The 18,899-nt window shown below is 41.8% G+C and overlaps 1 protein-coding gene across 1 annotated transcript in view; it reads left to right on the top strand.

The window, feature by feature from the left end:
• Window positions 1-18,899, top strand: part of LOC139227842 (neuron navigator 1-like) — a 629,647-nt gene that overhangs the window by 227,943 nt on the left and 382,805 nt on the right. The window contains exon 6 of the mRNA XM_070858918.1: window positions 3,715-4,101. Within this exon, the coding sequence (XP_070715019.1) occupies window positions 3,715-4,101 (387 nt within the window). The remainder of the gene's footprint in view (window positions 1-3,714; window positions 4,102-18,899) is intronic.

The raw sequence follows: 18,899 nt of genomic DNA, 5'->3' as shown, positions 1-18,899 counted from the left end.
GGAAAGGCTCCACGCAAACGGCGTATAACTGGCCGGACATGGGGCATCCCTGGCGCACCCCTCTCCTAAAGCGAAGGGGCGCCGTCAAGGACCCGTTAACCTTAATCAGACACTCCGCGGCGGCGTACAAAAGTCGGATCCGGGCGACTAAATGCGTCCCGAACCCGAAAGCGCGCAGAGTTCCGAGCAGATAGTCGTGATCCACCCTGTCGAACGCCTTCTCTTGGTCGAGGGATAGGAAGGCGACCGACAGACCAGCCTCCTGGGAACAATGGATGAGGTCCCGGACCAGATGGATGTTATCGTGGATTGTCCGGCCCGGGACCGTGTAGGACTGGTCGGGGTGGATCATGTGGTCCAGCACGGCACCAAGGCGAGCAGACATCGTCCTGGCGAAGATTTTGTAGTCCGTGCTGAGGAGGGAGACCGGGCGCCAGTTCTTAAGGAGGCGGAGATCGCCCTTCTTAGGCAGCAGGACGATGACTGCCCTGCGCCAAGAGAGGGGCATCTCCCCGGTCGCCAGACTTTCCCCCAGGACCCGCGCGTAGTCGCTCCCCAGGACGTCCCAGAATGCCCTGTGGAACTCCACGGTCAGCCCGTCCAGCCCCGGGGATTTTCCCCTCGAGAGCCGGGCGAGGGCACCGGTCAGCTCCGCCAGGCTTAGCGGAGCTTCCAGATTTTCGGCGCCCTCCGGGCTGACCTTCGGCTCCTTGTGCATGAATCCCAAAAAGTTAGTTTGCAGGTGTAGCAGGTAATCAGGAAGGCGAATGGAATGTTGGCCTTCATTGTGAGAGGGATGGGGTACAAAAGCAGGGAGGTCCTGCTGCAACTGTACAGGGTATTGGTGAGGCCACACCTAGAGTACTGCGTGCAGTTTTGGTCACCTTACTTAAGGAAGGATATACTAGCTTTGGAGGGGTACAGAGACGTTTCACTCGGCTGATTCCGGAGATGAGGGGGTTACCTTATGATGATAGATTGAATAGACTGGGTCTTTACTCATTGGAGTTCAGAAGGATGAGGGGTGATCTTATAGAAGCATTTAAAATAATGAAAGGGATAGACAAGATAGAGGCAGAGAGGTTGTTTCGACTGGTCGGGGAGACTAGAACTAGGGGGCACAGCCTCAAAATACGGGGGAGCCAATTTAAAACCGAGTTGAGAAGGAATTTCTTCTCCCAGAGGGTTGTGAATCTGTGGAATTTTCTGCCCAAGGAAGCAGTTGAGGCTAGCTCATTGAATGTATTCAAATCACAGATAGATAGATTTTTAAGCAATAAGGGAATTAAGGGTTATGGAGAGCGGGCGGGTAAGTGGAGCTGAGTCCATGGCCAGATCAGCCATGATCTTGTTGAATGGCGGAGCATGCTCGAGGGGTGGATGGCCTAATCCTGTTCCTAATTCTTATGTTCTTATGTTCTTATGTTCAGCTTCACTTCCTTGGAATCAATAGCCTTGTAAGGAGTGGGCAGAGCTGGGAACCAGGCCATTTGGCCACAAAAGGACATTGTGTGAATAAATAGTTCTTTTTTTCCCTTCACATCTGAGGTTCTCTATTCTGTCATGTCAAATAGATCAAACTATTAAAGCATATCACATGGTTGGGTGGATTAGCAATCAGGACCTTTAGCCACAAAAATAGACTGTAAGCATCTTAGAAGGCTAACCAGGAAGTCAACGGAGTAAGTCCCTGTCTATTTCCAGTCACTTTCACTGGACCCTCACGGAAATTTGGAAACATTATCTTGGGATGCAATGAATGAAGAAGTGCGCAAGAATTTATTAGCTGTGGATTGTAAGATTTTATTGCATATATTTGATGGCATGCATATCCTGTGATGATGGACTTAGTAAACGTTACAGCAATAATAGGGTATTTCTGATTGCAAATAACATTTCCTACATTTACTATATTCTGGAACAATCTCGGAGGAGGTGCTGGCGTCATCATTGTACCGATGCTTAAGTACCTGCACTGCGATTTTCTCTGGCCTTGTTGGTATTTTATAGTGGACCATTTATGATCCGATTGTTTCATTTGGATCTTTTTTGTTTTGTTCCAATTTACATGATTCACTCTTGTTCGGTTTTCGAATGATTTTTTTTTAAAATTGCATTGTTCCATGCCTTAGTGCAGATAGACAGCGTCAATGATGTGTCTACTCGTAGAATCATAGAATGGTTACAGCATGGAAGAAGGCCATTTGGCCGACCGAGGCCGTGCAGGCCCTCTGCAAGAGCACCTCAGTTAGTCCCACTCCCCTGCCCTTTCCCCATAACCCTGCACATGTTTTTCTTTCAGATACTTATCCAACTTCTTTTGAAAACCGTGATTGAGTCTGCCTCCACCACCCTTTCCGGCAGTGCATTCCAGATCCTAACCACTGGCTCTGTAAAATAGTTTTTCTTACGTCACTTTGGTTCTTTTGCCAATCACCTTAAATCTGTTACAAAAATAAAATACTGCGGATGCTGGAACTGAAATAAAAACAGAAAATGCTGGAAATCTCAGTGGGTCAGGTAGCATCTGTGGAGAGAAAAACAGAGTTAACATTTCGGGTCGATGACCCTTCGTCAGAGTTGGCGAATGTTTAAAAAGAACAGATTCTTAACAAGCACTGAAAGGAGGAGGAGAAGAAAGAACAAATGAGAAGGTCTGTGATAGGGTGGAAGGCAGAAGAGATTAGAGAGACAAAAGGGATGATGGGCCTAATTGAAATGGTAATGGTAGAAGTTAGAAAAAGGTTATTCTCTTCCTCTAAGCTGTACTCTATACTCTAAGCTGTGCAGAAAAGATTCTTTCCATTCATATATTTTCTAATGAGTGCACAAAGTTTTATATTGTTGTTTCCTTTCTACAGTTTCCATTTTTACCATCAATTTAATGTCATAAAACTTTCACAAATTGTTTATTTGCAGGAGTAAATGTTTGAAATCAACTAGCATCCGAGTGTTTGGCTTGTATTACCAAAGATTGTGAAAATAAAATCACTGAAGCCAAAAATTAGTTTGCCATCAACTATGCACAGAGCCTTTACATTCAGCAGTTTCAAAATAGGCCCTGGAATGTTTTAGCCCAGCTATGCAATTCCAGTATTAACTGATAGTGTTAATTATTAATGCTTTTCCATCATTATTTTATTTTAAATATGCATGGCAAATCTACTGGACTGCCATCTTTTTAAAATAACTACTGGACATTTAAACATGATGAATTGCAATTTATTTAATACTTCCAGCAACATTTTCTTGCCTCCTTCCTTTCTTTCAATGTGATGTTATCTTTCATTCTGATAGAAAGGGAGAACAGGCCATAGCTTCAAACTAGGAAATCTGACCCTGAATGCTGTTCCTTACTTAGCAACTAGATAGAAAGAAGAAATAATTTCCATTTATATAGTGCCTTTCCCATCCATGGGACATCCCAGCATGCTATACAGGCAAGGGATTACTTTTGAATTATAGTCACTTGTTCTGTCGAAAGTAGACTTGTGCAATTAAATAGTTATTTTATCCCAGAGATAAGAGGTTCTCGGTTCTGTTATATCTAATAGCTCAGACTAATAAAACATATCACATGGCAGGTGGATTAGTAAATCAGACAGAGCTGTAAACATCTTAGCTTCATTCTCAGTTGCAGCTCCCTTTGTGTGTTTATATTTGTTTCTTAAAAAAGTATCTGCATTCATTTCTTGCCTATTATTTTCTTTGCAGTTCTTTAGATACAGCCTATGACAGTGACATAAGCACTGAAGTGAATGCCAGAGGCCGTGGCACAAGTCTGTCTAATCGATCTTCACCGTTGTCCTGGCGATACGGCCAAGCAAGCCCACGTCTTCAGGCAGGGGATGCACCTTCTGTAGGCAGCGGATGCCAGTCTGGAGGAAATTCTGGCTGGTTTGTTCGAGGAGATACCTCTCATTACTCACACACCATGCCCATGCGGAGTTCCAGTAAATCGTGTAACATTTCTCGCTTGGACTTGGATTCTCTGGATGCTGATGACGTGGATCTGAAGTCCATCAGTGCTGATATGTCTGGCTATATGAGTGACAGCGATTTGTTGGGGAAGACGATGAACGATGATGACATTACAACTGGGTAAGTTGGAATTGTACTTTTGCAACTTACCAATGGGATCGGCTTTAAAACTGCTTTTGAAATTGTTTTGACATAAATATATAGCAAATGACTACCACATGTTAAAATTATAATGAATATTAGGTTGCATGAATGTGATGTTGGTTTGTCATTTGAGTTTTAATTTTAGTTGGTGTGTGTTTAATTTGTTTAGTATTTAGGAGAGCTTAGTCCTTTGTATAGTCAGTTCGATCAAGTTTCGTGCAGTGCTGAGAATATTTCAGTTTCTAATATTTTATTGGTAATAAATATGTATGTGCAGTATGACTGAATTAAAGTTAAATTAGCAAGACTATTTGGCCATAGGAAAATAGAGCACATAAAGATATGAATCAGTTTAATTACAAAAACATTCCAAAAGATAAATTATACATAATTAGAATAAATCAGAGCTTTGTAACATTCATTACAAACTATGATGGCTAATTAAAGGTAGCAAGAAATTGTTTGCATAATTGAGAAAAGAAGTGGTGTAGGGAGAAGAAAAATACATCAACATCGGTTTCGAGTTTTAATCTGAAAATGTGAGTGGTACTTAAGTGATATGATGTAAGATTTAAGTAAATGAAGACATTTTGATTCACTGAAAGCCACTCTGCCATTTCGGTTACAAGCTTTGTTCTGTAGTGAATCCAGGATGATTTCAGTTTGCAGTAACATTTGCAGCAACCTCCTACCAAACCAAAAGATGATCCCTCGGGCCATTGCTTTTATACTTGTCCAATATCACTGGTTGGCCTGGCTCAATTCAATATTCAATTTGTCTTTATCCTTTGGAAAATAATTTGTGACATAATATGTGCACATATCTAATAGAAGAAAAATACTTCTCTGCTCTTACTGCAACAGCACTGCATTGTGATGCATTGGAAAAGTTCAGAATTACCAGCTTGATTGTATTGAGTAACTGAATCTCGAGCTCTTCTTCACCCTCCCCCTAAAATAAAGTTCTATATATTCCCCTCCTATGCCAGATGTTTCCAGATCACGAGGGCAGGCAGGCAGCCTGTTGAAGAGCAGCTGCTAGAACGTCTGCAGGAGTAGCACCAGGTTGACTTCGCCTCATGTTGTTTTGTTATTTTTCTCCTTCACTGGGGATAGCCCTTTGCCTCAATCCTGCACGATCCCCAGATGGCTGAAGAGGTTACTATCTGGGGAAGCTTGAGGAAAGCCATCTTGTTCTACTGTTCTGTGATGTAACCCTTTGGTGCAGTAATAATTTGCGCCACAGGGCTGCCTTAAATAAAATCCAAAAATAACTTAAATGAACAAAAGCTCCGAGTAATATTCACATTTCTAATTTCAAAGCAACGTCCCAACTTAGTAGAAAAATAATCATTTAACAATGTGAAGTACTGTTGAATATTATCGCAATAATCATTCTTGACAAACTTGTTCTAAATGTTAATATGCGATTTCTGGAAAGGTTTGGAAGTGTACTGAAGAAACACTTCAGTAGTTTGTTCTTGAAAGGTAGCAAGAAAATTATTGAGGTAATTACACATAAATAAATAAGCTAACTTGAGTCTTAAAAACTCAGTCAGTTTTGATACTCATTTTTGTTTTCGTTGCTTAGTTTTTGAATTATTCCTTTTCTGTAATGGATTCTTTAACTGAATGCACATTTCTTCCTTCACCAATACTACTTCCTTGTAGGGAGTTTAAATGAGCAGTACAAGTTCAGTTTCTCATTCAGTGTCCCTGATCCGCTCAGGGAAGTGCCTCCCTTCCAATTTCCTGCTTCCGATTAAGGTGAACAACTGAATATGGTGGCAATGGGGTGGGGCTTTGAAGCAAGGACCTGACACCTTCAGCTTGCTGATCACATGTATTAATATACACATGGTTGGTGTATTCACAGTTAGTTTAAATAAGTTCAAAAATTGTGTCTGAACCTAATCATGTGGACCTATTCCTTCAAATTAGTTTCAATATTGATCAATGTCTATTTTTATTCCAAAATAAGGCTGAAATGGCACATTACAACCTTGTTAAGTAATCCCAGGAAAAACTTTGGGAGTGAAATTGCCCTGCACCCCCCGCAAGTCTCCTCCTCCCCCAAGGTACGAACGGGCCTCTAAAAAAAAAAGGGCAATTTCACCCCCTTTGTGTTTTGCGACTTCACAAAAGGAATGCTCAGAATTAGGAATTTAGTTTAAGTGGGTAATTTTCAGAGTATGTGCTGCTGACTAGAACTTCATCCTCTACCAGTGCATATAAGAAAATTGCAGTCACGCTTTACTGCCCCCGGCATGTACTTGGAACATTTAAGCCTAACATTGTTCGGGTGTTCAAGCCCATGAGAATGTATTTTTAAAAAAAACAATATATATATATTTTAGTGTGCTCTTGTGCTATTGAATTGTGAGGGATCTCACTGTTGGAGACTTTCATGCCATTAATTTGTGCTAGATTCAAACCCATAGCTCATCATGCTAGCCCTGATCCCACTGACAGTTTCTTAATACAGCTTAAGGTCTGAAATGTTAATTTACTTTTAGGAATTATTAGATCAGTCATGTATTGTAAAGACAGGTGATAAGTATAATGAGAATGCTGCCTGGTTAAATTGAAATATTGTGCCTGTAAGATTCACATAATAATTTCATCAATTACTTTTTTAATACCAAATGCATGAGTAATTCTTAACCTCAAATGTAAGTTGCTATAAACTGGTTGAGATATGCAGCTTTTTATCTGGGGGATGCTGAAATTGAAATTGAAGCACTCAGTTCATTGTGTAGTAGTTGACTAGTTTAGTGACCACCAGATTACCTCCAAAGTTGACAATTTAATGATGCATTTGTAAAAATTGTGATTTAGTTAAGTGGAGTTAAATGAGTAAATAGATGTATGATTCAAAACAACTGACTGAAATGTATTTACTCGTACATTTTGTAGGAAGTACACCGGATTCATTAACTATTTTACTTAAAATCTCTATATTTAGTTTTATATCTGAGGTTATACTATGTGAAAATGGGTTTCGAGTATTCTCAAAATAGTGACCAGAATTTAGTATGTCACTGTAATCATGATATCATGAGAGGTTCTCTACAGTAGGAATTCATCGTATGAAAGTAATCTGGACTGGATACAGTCGATGGATTGGAAATTTGGTTCGACCAGAGTTGCAAGATATGGGGGCCGAAATTCACTCCCGCCAGAAACGGGGTCGCACTTACCATGTTTCAGTTGTTTTCACCACCGCGGTAGATGTGGTGGCCTCTTGCGCGAAATTCAGCTCTTTGTCTTTTTTTTCCAGCGGGGCGGAAGTCCGTTATAATGGGGGCAGAGGTGGGTGCAGGCGCAGAGTATCTGTCAAATGGGGGCGGAAGTGGGGGCGGGCGGAATGTCTGCCCCTGTCAGTCATCAGCATGGTGCTGATGATGTCATCATGCTGGCGCGTCACCGCGTCTCTCCTCTTCACTTAAAGGAGACAGTCACTGCGAGCTCTGCAATTCTTTTAGTTAGGTCCAATGGGCCACCAGGGAGGGTTTCGGCCGGGCCAGCGGTCTGACACCCAAGAGGAGGTGGCAGGCTGCCTGTTGGCGGCCCGGCCAGACCTGGGGGCATAATTGTCAGGCCGACCTGGAAGTCGGCCGACAATAAAAAATTAAGATGGTAGCCGGGACAGTGCACCATCCCCTTTAATGGTGGCCGCACAACCATTTTGGTCAATTTTGCTTCAGGGCCGGAGATCGGCGGTGCGTGCTTTGATGACAATGGGGGGTTTGGCAGCAGCGGGACGAAAGTGGGCATCACCGGAAAAACAACCAAGGTGAATTTCGCAAGTGGCAGCCATTCGACACCGCTACGTGGCCACCACTGTCTGGCTATAACAGGCCTTATCGGGAAGCTGAATTTCGGCACCCTGGTCTTGTACCAAATTTTGGCTTACTAAAAATCTACAATTAGCAAAGGTCTCCAAGACCTAAAGACACATCCGTGTAAGACGGTTGATAAGCAGTGGCAGACATTTAAGTAGATATTTCATAACTCTCAACAAAAATATATTCCAGTGAGAAGGAAAGACTTTTAACAGAAGGGAGAACCATCCGTGGCTAACTACGGAAGTAAAGGCTGGTATCAAATTGAAAAGGCATACAAAATGGCCACGGTTAGTGGGAGGCCAGAGCATTGGGAAATTTTTAAAGACCAGCAAAGGATGACTAAAGAAAAATAAAGACAGTGAAGATAAATTATGAGAGTAAACTAGCAAGAAATATAAAAACAGATAGTAAGAGCTTCTACAGGTATATAAAAAGGAAGAGAGAAGCTAAAGTTGGTCCCTTAGAGGATGAGACTGGGGAATTAATAATGGAGAACAGGGAAATGGCAGAGATGTTGAACAAATATTTTGTATCGGTCTTCACGGTCGAAGACACTAAAAACATCCCAATAGTGGATAATCAAGGGGCTATAGGCAGGGAGGAACTTAATACAATCAGTATCACTAATGAAGTAGTACGGGGTAAAATAATGGGACTAAAGGCGGACAAGTCCCCCGGTCCTGATGCCTTACATCCTAGGTGTTATGTATTTAACCCCTTGTAACCTGTTTCACACAGCACCAGAGAGCCTACCTGTTGGAGTCCCAAGGGATCCTGGCATATAAGCAGGCCACCCACGAGGTACCTGCACTCTGGAGTCTTATTAAAGGAGCTAAGGTCACACTTGCTCATTGTACACAGTACTTTATTATGAGCATAGTAATTGGCGACGAGGTAACGAACAACCGCGCGAAAATGCAATGAACAGTTGGTATCCTGGAGAAGTTCTCAGAAGGGGACGATTGGAAGGCCTTCGTGGAAAGACTCAACCAATACTTCGTGGCCAACGAGCTGGAAGGGGACGAGAACACTACCAAACGAAAGGTAATCGTCCTAACTGTCTGTGGGGCAGCAACCTATGGCCTCATGAAGAACCTTCTAGCTCCAGTAAAACCAACAGAGAAATCCTGTGAAGAATTGTGTACACTGATCCGGGCACACCTAAATCCTAAGGAAAGCGTTTTGATGGCGAGATATTGGTTCTACACGTGTCAACGATCGGAGGGCCAGGAAGTGGCGAGCTATTCGTTGAACTAAGGCGCCTTGCAGGACATTGTGAATTTGAGGGATCCCTAGAACAAATGCTTAGAGACTTTTTTGTACTGGGCATTGGCCATGAGGCAATCCTTCGCAAACTGTTGACTGTAGAAACTCCGAACCTAAGTAAAACCATAACGATAGCCCAGGCATTTATGTCCACCAGCGACAACACCAAACAGATTTTGCAGAGTAATGAAGTTTCGGCCAGTACTGTGCATAAAGTAACATCGGTTTCGAGCAGGAACATACATGGCAGAACATACACGCCGGCCGCTGCTGCCCGACCTCAGATGACCCAGAGTCCGCCATCAATCATTAATACGAGGCAGTTAACACCTGGCGTTAGCGTGTGGAGGTGATCATCGGTCCCATCAGAGTCGCTTCAAACACTATGCGTGCAATGGTTGTAGAATAATGGGACACCTCCAGCGAATGTGCAGGCGAGCTGCAAACCCTGCAAACCCTGCAAACCACCATACTGCAGAGGAAGATCGATCCACTGTGGATAAGGCTGAATTGGAGACTCGTACTGAGGAGGCAGAAATGTACAGGGTACACACATTCACTACAAAATGTCCACCAATAATGTTGAAAGTTGAACTGAACGGTATTCCAGTATCTATGGAACTGGGCACAGGTGCAAGTCAGTCTATAATGAGTAAAAAGGGATCCCAGCATCCCTTGAGAGCATGGTATATTAGCAGGCCACCCACTAGGTACCTGCATTCTGGAGTCTTATTAAAGGAGCTAAGGTCACACTTGCTCATTGTACACAGTACTCAGTTTCATCCTTTATTATGAGCATAGTACTAGGGTCTTAAGAGAAGTGGCTGCAGAGACAGTGGATGCATTGGTTGTGATCTACCAAAATTCCTTGGATTCTGGGGCGGTCCCAGCAGATTGGAAAACCGCAAATGTAACGTCCCTATTTAAAAAAGGAGGCAGACACTGTAGATCAATTAGCCTAACATCTTGGGAAAATGTTAGAGTCCATTATTAGGGAAGAAGTAGTGGGACATTTGGAAAAGCATGATTCAATCAAGCAGAGTCAGCATGGTTTTATGAAAGGGAAATCATGTTTGACAAATTTGCTGGAGTTCTTTGGGGATGTAATGAGCAGGGTGGATAAGGGGGAACCAGTGGATGTGGTGTATTTGGATTTCAAGAAGGCATTTGATAAGGTGCCTCATAAGAGGTTACTACACAAGATAAAAGGTCACGGGGTTGGGGATAATATATTAGCATGGATAGATGACTGGCTAACGAACAGAAAACAGAGAGTCGGGATAAATGGGTCATTTTCTTGTTGGTAAATATTGACTAGTGGGGTGCCGCAGGGATCGGTGCTGGGGACTCAACTATTTACAATATATATTAATGACTTGGATGAAGGGACCGATTGTAATGTAGCCAAGTTTGCTGATGATATCAAAAATGGATGGGAAAGCAAATTGTGAGGAGGACGCAAAGAATCTGCAAAGGGACATAGATAGGCTAAGTGAGTGGGCAAAAATCTGGCAAATGGAGTATAATGATGGAGTATAATTTAGGAAAACGTGAGGTTATCCACTTTGGTAGGAAAAATAAAAAAGCTAATTATTATTTAAAGGAGAGATTACAAAATGCTGAGGTACAAAGGGATCTAGGGGTCTTTGTACATGAAACACAAAAAGTTAGCATGCAGGTACAGTAAGTAATTAGGAAGGCAAATGGCATGTTGGCCTTAATTGCAAGGGGGATAGTGTATAAAAGTCGGGAAGTCCTGCTACAGCTGTACAGGGCATGGGTGAGACCACATCAGGAGTACTTTGTTCAGTTTTGGTCTCCTTATTTAAGGCGAGATATACTTGCATTGGAAGCAGTACAGAGAAGGTTCACGAAGTTGATTCCTGAGATGAAGAAAGGTTGAGCAAGTTGGACCTATACTGGGTGACGTCATCAAAACCCTGGTCGCCGTTTTGGAGCGTGGGCAGGAACATCGGCGGGGGAGGGGGCCAGATGTAGAGGAGTGGGAAGGTCGGGGCGGATGAACGGCAAGAGTTTGTGATGTAGGTGTGGCAAGAGATCGTGGTGTAGGAGCGGTGAGAGATCGTGGCGAAGGTATGGTGATTGTTTTTGTGGTGGAGGAGCAGTGAGAGATCATGGCGGAGGAGCGGTGTGAGATCGTGGGGGAGGTGATGTGAATGTTTGGGGGAGTTGAGGCAAATGTTTGGCGGAGGAGTGGCGAGAGATCGTGGTGGAGATGCGATGAATGTTTGTGACGGAGGAGCGGCGAGAGATTGTGGTGGAGGTGCGGCAAATGAGGGTACGGGGCCCAGAAGAACTGAGGGCCCAGGGGCAGCATGGGCCAGCCCACACTGCGATATGTGTGCGCACTAGGTCCGTGCAGCAGAGCAAGTCTCCAGTCGTACTGATTAACCCTTGCCACTGGATAAAGACCTAACTCTGGTGTGCAACGGTCACCACATGTTAAAAAAATTCACGCACAGGCATCTTCCACCCCCTCAATTGGAGTTCAGAACTGGAACATCGGGTCCTTCATTGAAACACCTGTGAACTCGTGGAAGCAGTCATCCTCATTCGAGGGACCACCTATGATGATGATACTCATTGGAATTTAGAAGAGAGGGGATCTTATTGAAAGATATACGATTCTGAAGGGGCTTGACATGGTAGATGCAGAGAGGATGTTTCTCCTAGTGGGGGAATGTAGAACTAGCAGGCATAATTTCAGAATAAGGAGTTGCCCATTTAAAACGGAAATAGGAATTTCTTCTCTGAGGGTTGTGAATCTTTGGAATTCTCATCCCCAGGGAGCTGTGGAGGTTGGGTCATTGAATATATTTAAGGTGGAGATAGACAGATTTTTGAAAGATAAGGAAATCAAGGGTTATGGGGAACGGGCAGGGAAGTGGAGGTAAGGCCAGGATCAGAACAGCCATGATCTTATTGAATAGTCTACTCCTGCTCCTATTTCTTATGTTCTTATGTCTTATGTAAGTGTGGTTACTGTAAAGATGCTACCATATCTTGCTACACAGATTCAAAGTAGAGGATAAAAAGCTCTGAAAACACAGACAAGTGTTGCTTTGTAAGAACTCTGTTTTCTGAAATCAATAGGAAATGAAGACCTGCAATTTGCAGTGTGCAGTGGATTCATTGGTATGCCACAGCAATTGTTTGCGAAGCTGGAGTCCTCAATCAGGACTATCAAATTCGCTGATCTTGTAATTTTTTTTATCGTAGTGTACTAAAAGAAGTGGTTAGCAGTTGAATGATGACTTTTAATGGTTACCCACAAGCAAAAAAGTTCAGTGGGCTTACTCAAAGACCTCTTTGAATTAATCAGATGAAGGGATGCTTATGCTCGAAGCAAATTGAATGCTCTCTCGGTGTCCCAGAACAAAATGAGTTGGGGGTGCGTGTAATGGAAAGTAATTGCAGTCCTTAAATTAATCAAGCTAGTCAGAATTAGTGAATGAGTGAATAGGACATTGTTAGTTGTTCCAGACAATTAATACTATTCACCAGTTTAGAGAAATGTTAATTAGTGAGAAGGCCAGTCGGTGCAATGTAATAATGCTGACCAAGTTTATTCTGTTTGGCGCGAGATAAACATCTTTGAAACAGGAGTGTCTTTGTACTTGCATAGGAATTAAAAATACCTGTCTGTGGAAAGCTCTGTTACCAAATTAGATCCATTTTAAAGGCTATATATATTTTTACATGGGGGGTAATATCAGTGATGCATTTTGTGTAGCGGCAGTGCTGTGCTGATCTCTGAATTCCTGCCATCTGTGGACCCAGAAATCCAGGACAAAAGCAACAGTGGGATCAGCACAAATCATTTTTCCCTTCAAAGATAGATTAAGGCCTCAAAATTGCATACCACCCCGTTTGGGGGCGGTAACAGCCGCGAGACGGGAGTTCCTGCGCGGAAGTCCCGCCCCGCCACCGAGAGCAAGTGGAGTGCAAAATATTGCTCAGTGGGGCGGGAGCAGGGCATGAACGGGACGGAAAGACTCCACGAAGGGCACAGCACTGATAAGCAGAAACATGTTTGTTTTAGGACACTAACTGAGAGTTGTCTCTTTATTTTTGTTTGCTGAATTTTTAAGTGCGGAACTTTTGCTTCTAATTCTGTACTGACATAAATACAGTACTGCTAGGTTGTATGAATTTAACAGATTTTGTCAAAAATACACATTACCTCACTTACTGCAAATAAACCAATGAATGACATGCATGCAAAGCCAGCTAGAATTTTGATTTTGCAGTCACGCATGCATTTTACACCCAACCCACTCATCTGTTAGTTAGATTTCAAAATATACACCGTTTTACAGTATATAGTCAGCTGTGCAACAATATTTTGTTGCCTTATTAGTTGAGCTTTCTTAGTAAATGCTTCACTTTAAATCTTATGCAAGGACTGTAAGTAGTTTGTAAGAAACTATTTTACTGCGCTGGAGGTATCGGCCATGCTGGATGGACGGTGGGAGGGGAGGGGTGTGGTGGCGGGATGGGGATGGAAAGGAATCTTTACCAAAAATCCCATTTTTTTTAAACCCCTCTTTTGATACTGCCAGTGCTGCTGTTGCTCATTGCATCTATCTGCAATGCATTTTGAATAAATGTTTGTACATGAGTAGAGTATCTCACATCAAGGCCAGCCTGAATTTGGGACGTAATTTTGTTTTGGGGATGCATGCCATAGTTGGCTTCAGTTAGGGATAAAACTGATCATTTCAGGATTTAGAATCATGGAAATTTAGGAATATTTAGTGTGCCTGTCTTTCTAGCAATTGGTATTTAAATGGAGAAAGATTGTCAAGTGCTGCAGTACAGCGAGACCTGGGTGTACTTGTGCATGAAACACAAAAGGCTAGTATGCAGGTATAGCAATTGATCAGGAAGGCCAATGGAATCTTGGCCTTTATTGCAAAGGGGATGGAATATAAAAGCAGGGAAGTCTTGTTACAGCTGTACAGGATATTGATGAGGCCACACCTGGAATACTGCATGCAGTTTTGGTTTCTATATTTACGAAAGGATATACTTGCTTTGGAGGCAGATCAGAGAAGGTTCACTAGGTTGATCCCAGGGATGAAGGGGTTGACTTATGAGGAAAGGTTGAGTAGGTTGGGCCTCTACTCACTAGAATTCAGAAGAATGAGAGGTGATCTTATAGAAACGTATAAGATAATGAGGGGGCTTGATAAGGTGGATGCAGAGAGGATGTTTCCACTGGTGGGGGAGATTAGAACTAGAGGGCATGATCTTAGAATAAGGGGTCCCCCATTTAGAACTTAGATGAGGAGAAATTTCTTCTCTCAGAGGATTGTGAATCTGTAGAATTCACTGCCTCAGAGAGCTGTGGAAGCTGGGACATCAAATAAATTTAAGACGAAATAGACAGTTTCTTGAGCGATGGGGGGATAAGGGTTTATGGGAAGCGGGCGGGGCAGTGGAGCTGAGTCCATGATCAGATCAGCCATGATTTTATTGAATGGCGGAGCAGGCTCGAGGGGCTGTATGGCCTACTCCTGCTCCTATTTCTTATGTTCTTATGAATGCTAGAAAATAAAAATGTACTTCATGCCTTATAGGATATGTGATAATGACAGCAAAATCAAATTTGACAGAGTTCAAGACTTAAGTGTGGTTAATGATGCAGTACACATCCAGCAGATGTATCTTTATCAGAACTGCCGCTGAAGCATTTCATCCCTTCAGGATAATTATCAGCATCCTATAAATTTTGGGAAAAAGTGTCTTTCTAATGCAGCTTGGTTTTCAGGGACTTCAATTATTCCGGCTTGTGTCAGTTCCCTCAGAGCAGCTGATGGAGTTAAAGAATCTCACGCACCAGCTATCCACTCAACATCTTCATCCAGTGTTGTTTTCACATTCTGCCACATTAAATACAAGTTAGAGAAGCCATTCGCCATCTATGGTTCCCATGGATTTGTTACTGCAAGTTTGAAAACATATTTGTTATGATATCTCGCAGCTGGAAGAGTTTAGTTCAACTCATTAGTCTCCTTGCTGATGTTGTGATTGTTCAATTCAACAGTTTTCAGCGTGCCCTCTTTATAAACTTGCATCAAATCCAAAACTAAGCAACTTAATATGACTTATTTGTTGATGGTACCTAACTTTATCTGATGACTCCATCTCAATTGCACGAAGCATATTACTCCCAGTGTGATTGTGATAAATAAGAACCTCTTAGTTTTCAAATCGTAAGAAAATCTCTATATATTAATACAATAAAAATGTGGCCAGCCACTTTAAATTTGGTTTACTCCAGGTTTATTTTTTCTGGGTTAGAGTACATTCCACATTTTTATAGGTCGCAGGAAATTATCATTGTGGAAGGGCTATTCACAGGGTCTTTGTCCTGAAAATAGCAATTAAAGGTGGAGGGCTTGGTACCAACTACAATTGGATTTGTGTCTAGCATCTATAGTGAGACTCATAGGAACATAAGAAGATAAGAACATGAGTAGGCCATTCAGCCCCTTGAGCCTGTTACATAGGATATACGATACAGAAACAGGTCATTCGGCCCAACCAGTCCATGCCAGCGTTTATGCTCCATTCGAGCCTCCTCCTGTTTTTCCTCATCTAAATCTATCAGCATAACCCTGTATTCTCTTCTCTCTCATATGCTTGTCTAGCCTCCCCTTAAATGCATCTATAATATTCGCTTCAACCACTCCCTGTGGTAGCAGAGTTCCATATTCTCACCACTGTTTAAAAAAAACTTTCTTCTGAATTCCCTATTGGATTTCTTGGTGACTATCTTATATTGATGGCCTCTAGTTATGCTCTTCCCCACAAGTGAAAACATTCTCTCTGTATCCACTCTATCAAAACCTTTCATAATTTTAAAGACCTCTATTAAGTCACCCCTCTGCCTTTTTACAAGAGAAAAGAGACCCAACTTGTTCAACCTTTTCTGATAAGTATACCCTCGCAATTCTGGTATTATCCTTGTAAATCTTCTCTGTACACTCTCAAGTGCACTCTCTCAAGTGCCTCTATATCCTTTTTATAACATGGCAACCCAAATGGTACACAGTACTCTAAGTGTGGTCTAACCAAGGTTCGATGCAGGTTTAGCATAACTTCCCTACTTTTCCCCTGAATCTGCATTGTCTGACCTCAGTCTATTATGGGGTACCTTAACGAAGGCTTTTTGAAAGTCTAGATAAATTACATGTACTGCATTAACATTCTACTCTCTCTGTTACCTCTTCAAAAAATTCAATGAGGTTGATCAAGCAAGACTTTCCCTTTTAAAATCCATACTGAAATCCATCCATTATTATATTTTTGGTTTCTAGATGTTCTTCTATTTTCTCCTATAGTAGGGATTCCATTATTTTTCCTACCATTTATGTTAAGCTGACTTGTCTATAATTCTCTGGACATGTTCTATCCCCCTTCTTAAATATAAATATTACGTTAGCTATCCGCCAGTCCTCTGGTACTACACCTTTTTCTAATGAATTATTAAATATGTGTAGTAATGCCTCTGTTATCTCTTCCATAGATTATTTTAAAATGCATGGATGCAATCCATCCGAACTAGGGGTTTTATCCTCTTTGAGTTTGATTAGTTTATTTAATTTAGCCCCTCTTTTTATTTTAAATGTACTTATCTCATCTTATCCGTTCTGTCACTCAATTAGATCATGGCTGATCACTACCTGAGCTCCATTTACCTGCCTTTGCTCCATATCCCTTGATACCATTACCGAACAAAACTCTTATCCATGTCAATCTTGAAAGTTTCAATTGACAAAGCATCCACAGCTTTTTGGAAGAAAGAATTCCAGATTTCTGTATAAAATTTCTACCTTCTAAACCGAAATAAAACATTAGTTTGGGCCCAGCCCCTATTGTGTCCATTTCTGGGCACCACACTTTCGGAAGGATGTGAAGGCTTTGGAGAGGGTACAGAAAAGATTTACGAGAATGGTTCCAGGGATGAAGGATTATAGTTACATGGATAGACTAGAGAAGTTGGTGTTGTTCTCCTTGGACCAGAGAAAGCTAAGAGGAGATTTGATAGAGGTGATTAAAATCATGAAGGATTTAGATAGAGTAAATAAAGAGAAATTGTTTCCAATGACTGAAAGATTGATAATTAGAGGGCACAGATTTGAGTGATTGGCAAAAGAGCCAGAGGCGACATGAGGGAAAACTGTTTTAAGCAATGAGTGATTAGACTTTGGAATGCACTGCTTGATAGGGTGATGGATACAGAATCAATAGTATCCTTCAAAAGGGAATTGGATAACTACTTGAAGGAAAAAAAATGCAGGGATATGTGGTAAGAATTGGGGCTACCACTGAACACCAATTTCACCCCGAGGACTCATGTCAATTTAATGAGAAAAGTACAATAATAAGGGTTCTGTTTGACCCCTCGGCATTGCTACATCAGCAGATATTGTGCATATAACATCACACTCCAATTCATAGGAAATGAGTGCTCATATATGGAAATGTTCTTTGGCACACAGCACGAGTGAAGGAATGGATGATGTTCCAAATAAAGGTGGGCCGTTATTTCATACTTGTAGGAAAGCAATATTTCTGAAATTGCTAGATTCTATTTATTCCACTTGTGTATGAAGCTTCTTTGCTTGTGAATTATATGGCTATCCTTACTGTGGAAGTCATCAGCCTGCTATATGGTATACTTTGTATGCTTTAAGCACCCTGGGACATTTTTTTTTACATTAAAGCTGCTATATAAATGCAAGTGGTTGTTGTTGCCCGATCGTTGGATAACTTTTTATAATGTGCAATTTTTTCTTTCGTTTTTAAGGAATTAACGGGAACTTGGTTCTGTCATGCATTCACAAGCGTGGCCATTTATAATCATAGAAATTGGCTCCTGACTTCACTTTTAGAAGTTCCATTTTGTGTGCATCAGAGCTCGTAAGAACCTTATCTATATTTTGTGAGATATTTTCTGGGCTGATCAATTTTTACATTTCAAAAATTCATGTAAATTGTGTATTTCTTCTCAAAGTCAGGTGGCACTATTTACCACATTATCTGTGCACACTGTAGGCCTCCCCCAAATAATTTATTTTCATTTTTTCACAAACTTGTTCACTGACTCACTGGAGAAGTTGGTTGCTAAGCAACTGCTTTTCCAATTCAGACCACTTAGCATTTTGGGTCACGGTATACATGCTTACCGGAGAGATTACTTTTTTTTTATCTCCGATCAAAAGCACCAGACTCAAATTAAACTGTGTGGCTGCATCTCTGTTGATTTCTGTTGAGTTGCCAAATACTTTTGCAATCTCAGTGACTTAGTTGGACAGCTACAGTATATCTATTTCTTAAAAGATAGGAGTAGTTCAATCACTAAGGCAGTGTAAGAAGCAATATTGAAGACTCTGGATATTTAGCGATGTTGGTAAACTGAGTAGTGCTATATTGGGGTTGATTCTAATCCCGCTGGCCCATCAGAAACTGTGCAGGCAGGTAGTTAAAATTAGCCATGGGACTCACCCACCGACGTCCCCATCTATCCCACAGGTTATGGTTTTAACCTGTTCTTCTGAGGAGGAAAGAGGATAAATTAAAGGTGTCCTTTAATTAAGCAGATAAGGCCCCACTGCTATTTTGAGCAGG

The sequence above is a fragment of the Pristiophorus japonicus genome, chromosome 17 (assembly GCF_044704955.1).
Source record: "Pristiophorus japonicus isolate sPriJap1 chromosome 17, sPriJap1.hap1, whole genome shotgun sequence".
NCBI lineage: Eukaryota > Metazoa > Chordata > Chondrichthyes > Pristiophoridae > Pristiophorus > Pristiophorus japonicus.
The sequence above is the reverse complement of the archived record's forward strand: the minus strand, read 5'-3'. Positions and strand labels throughout refer to the sequence as shown.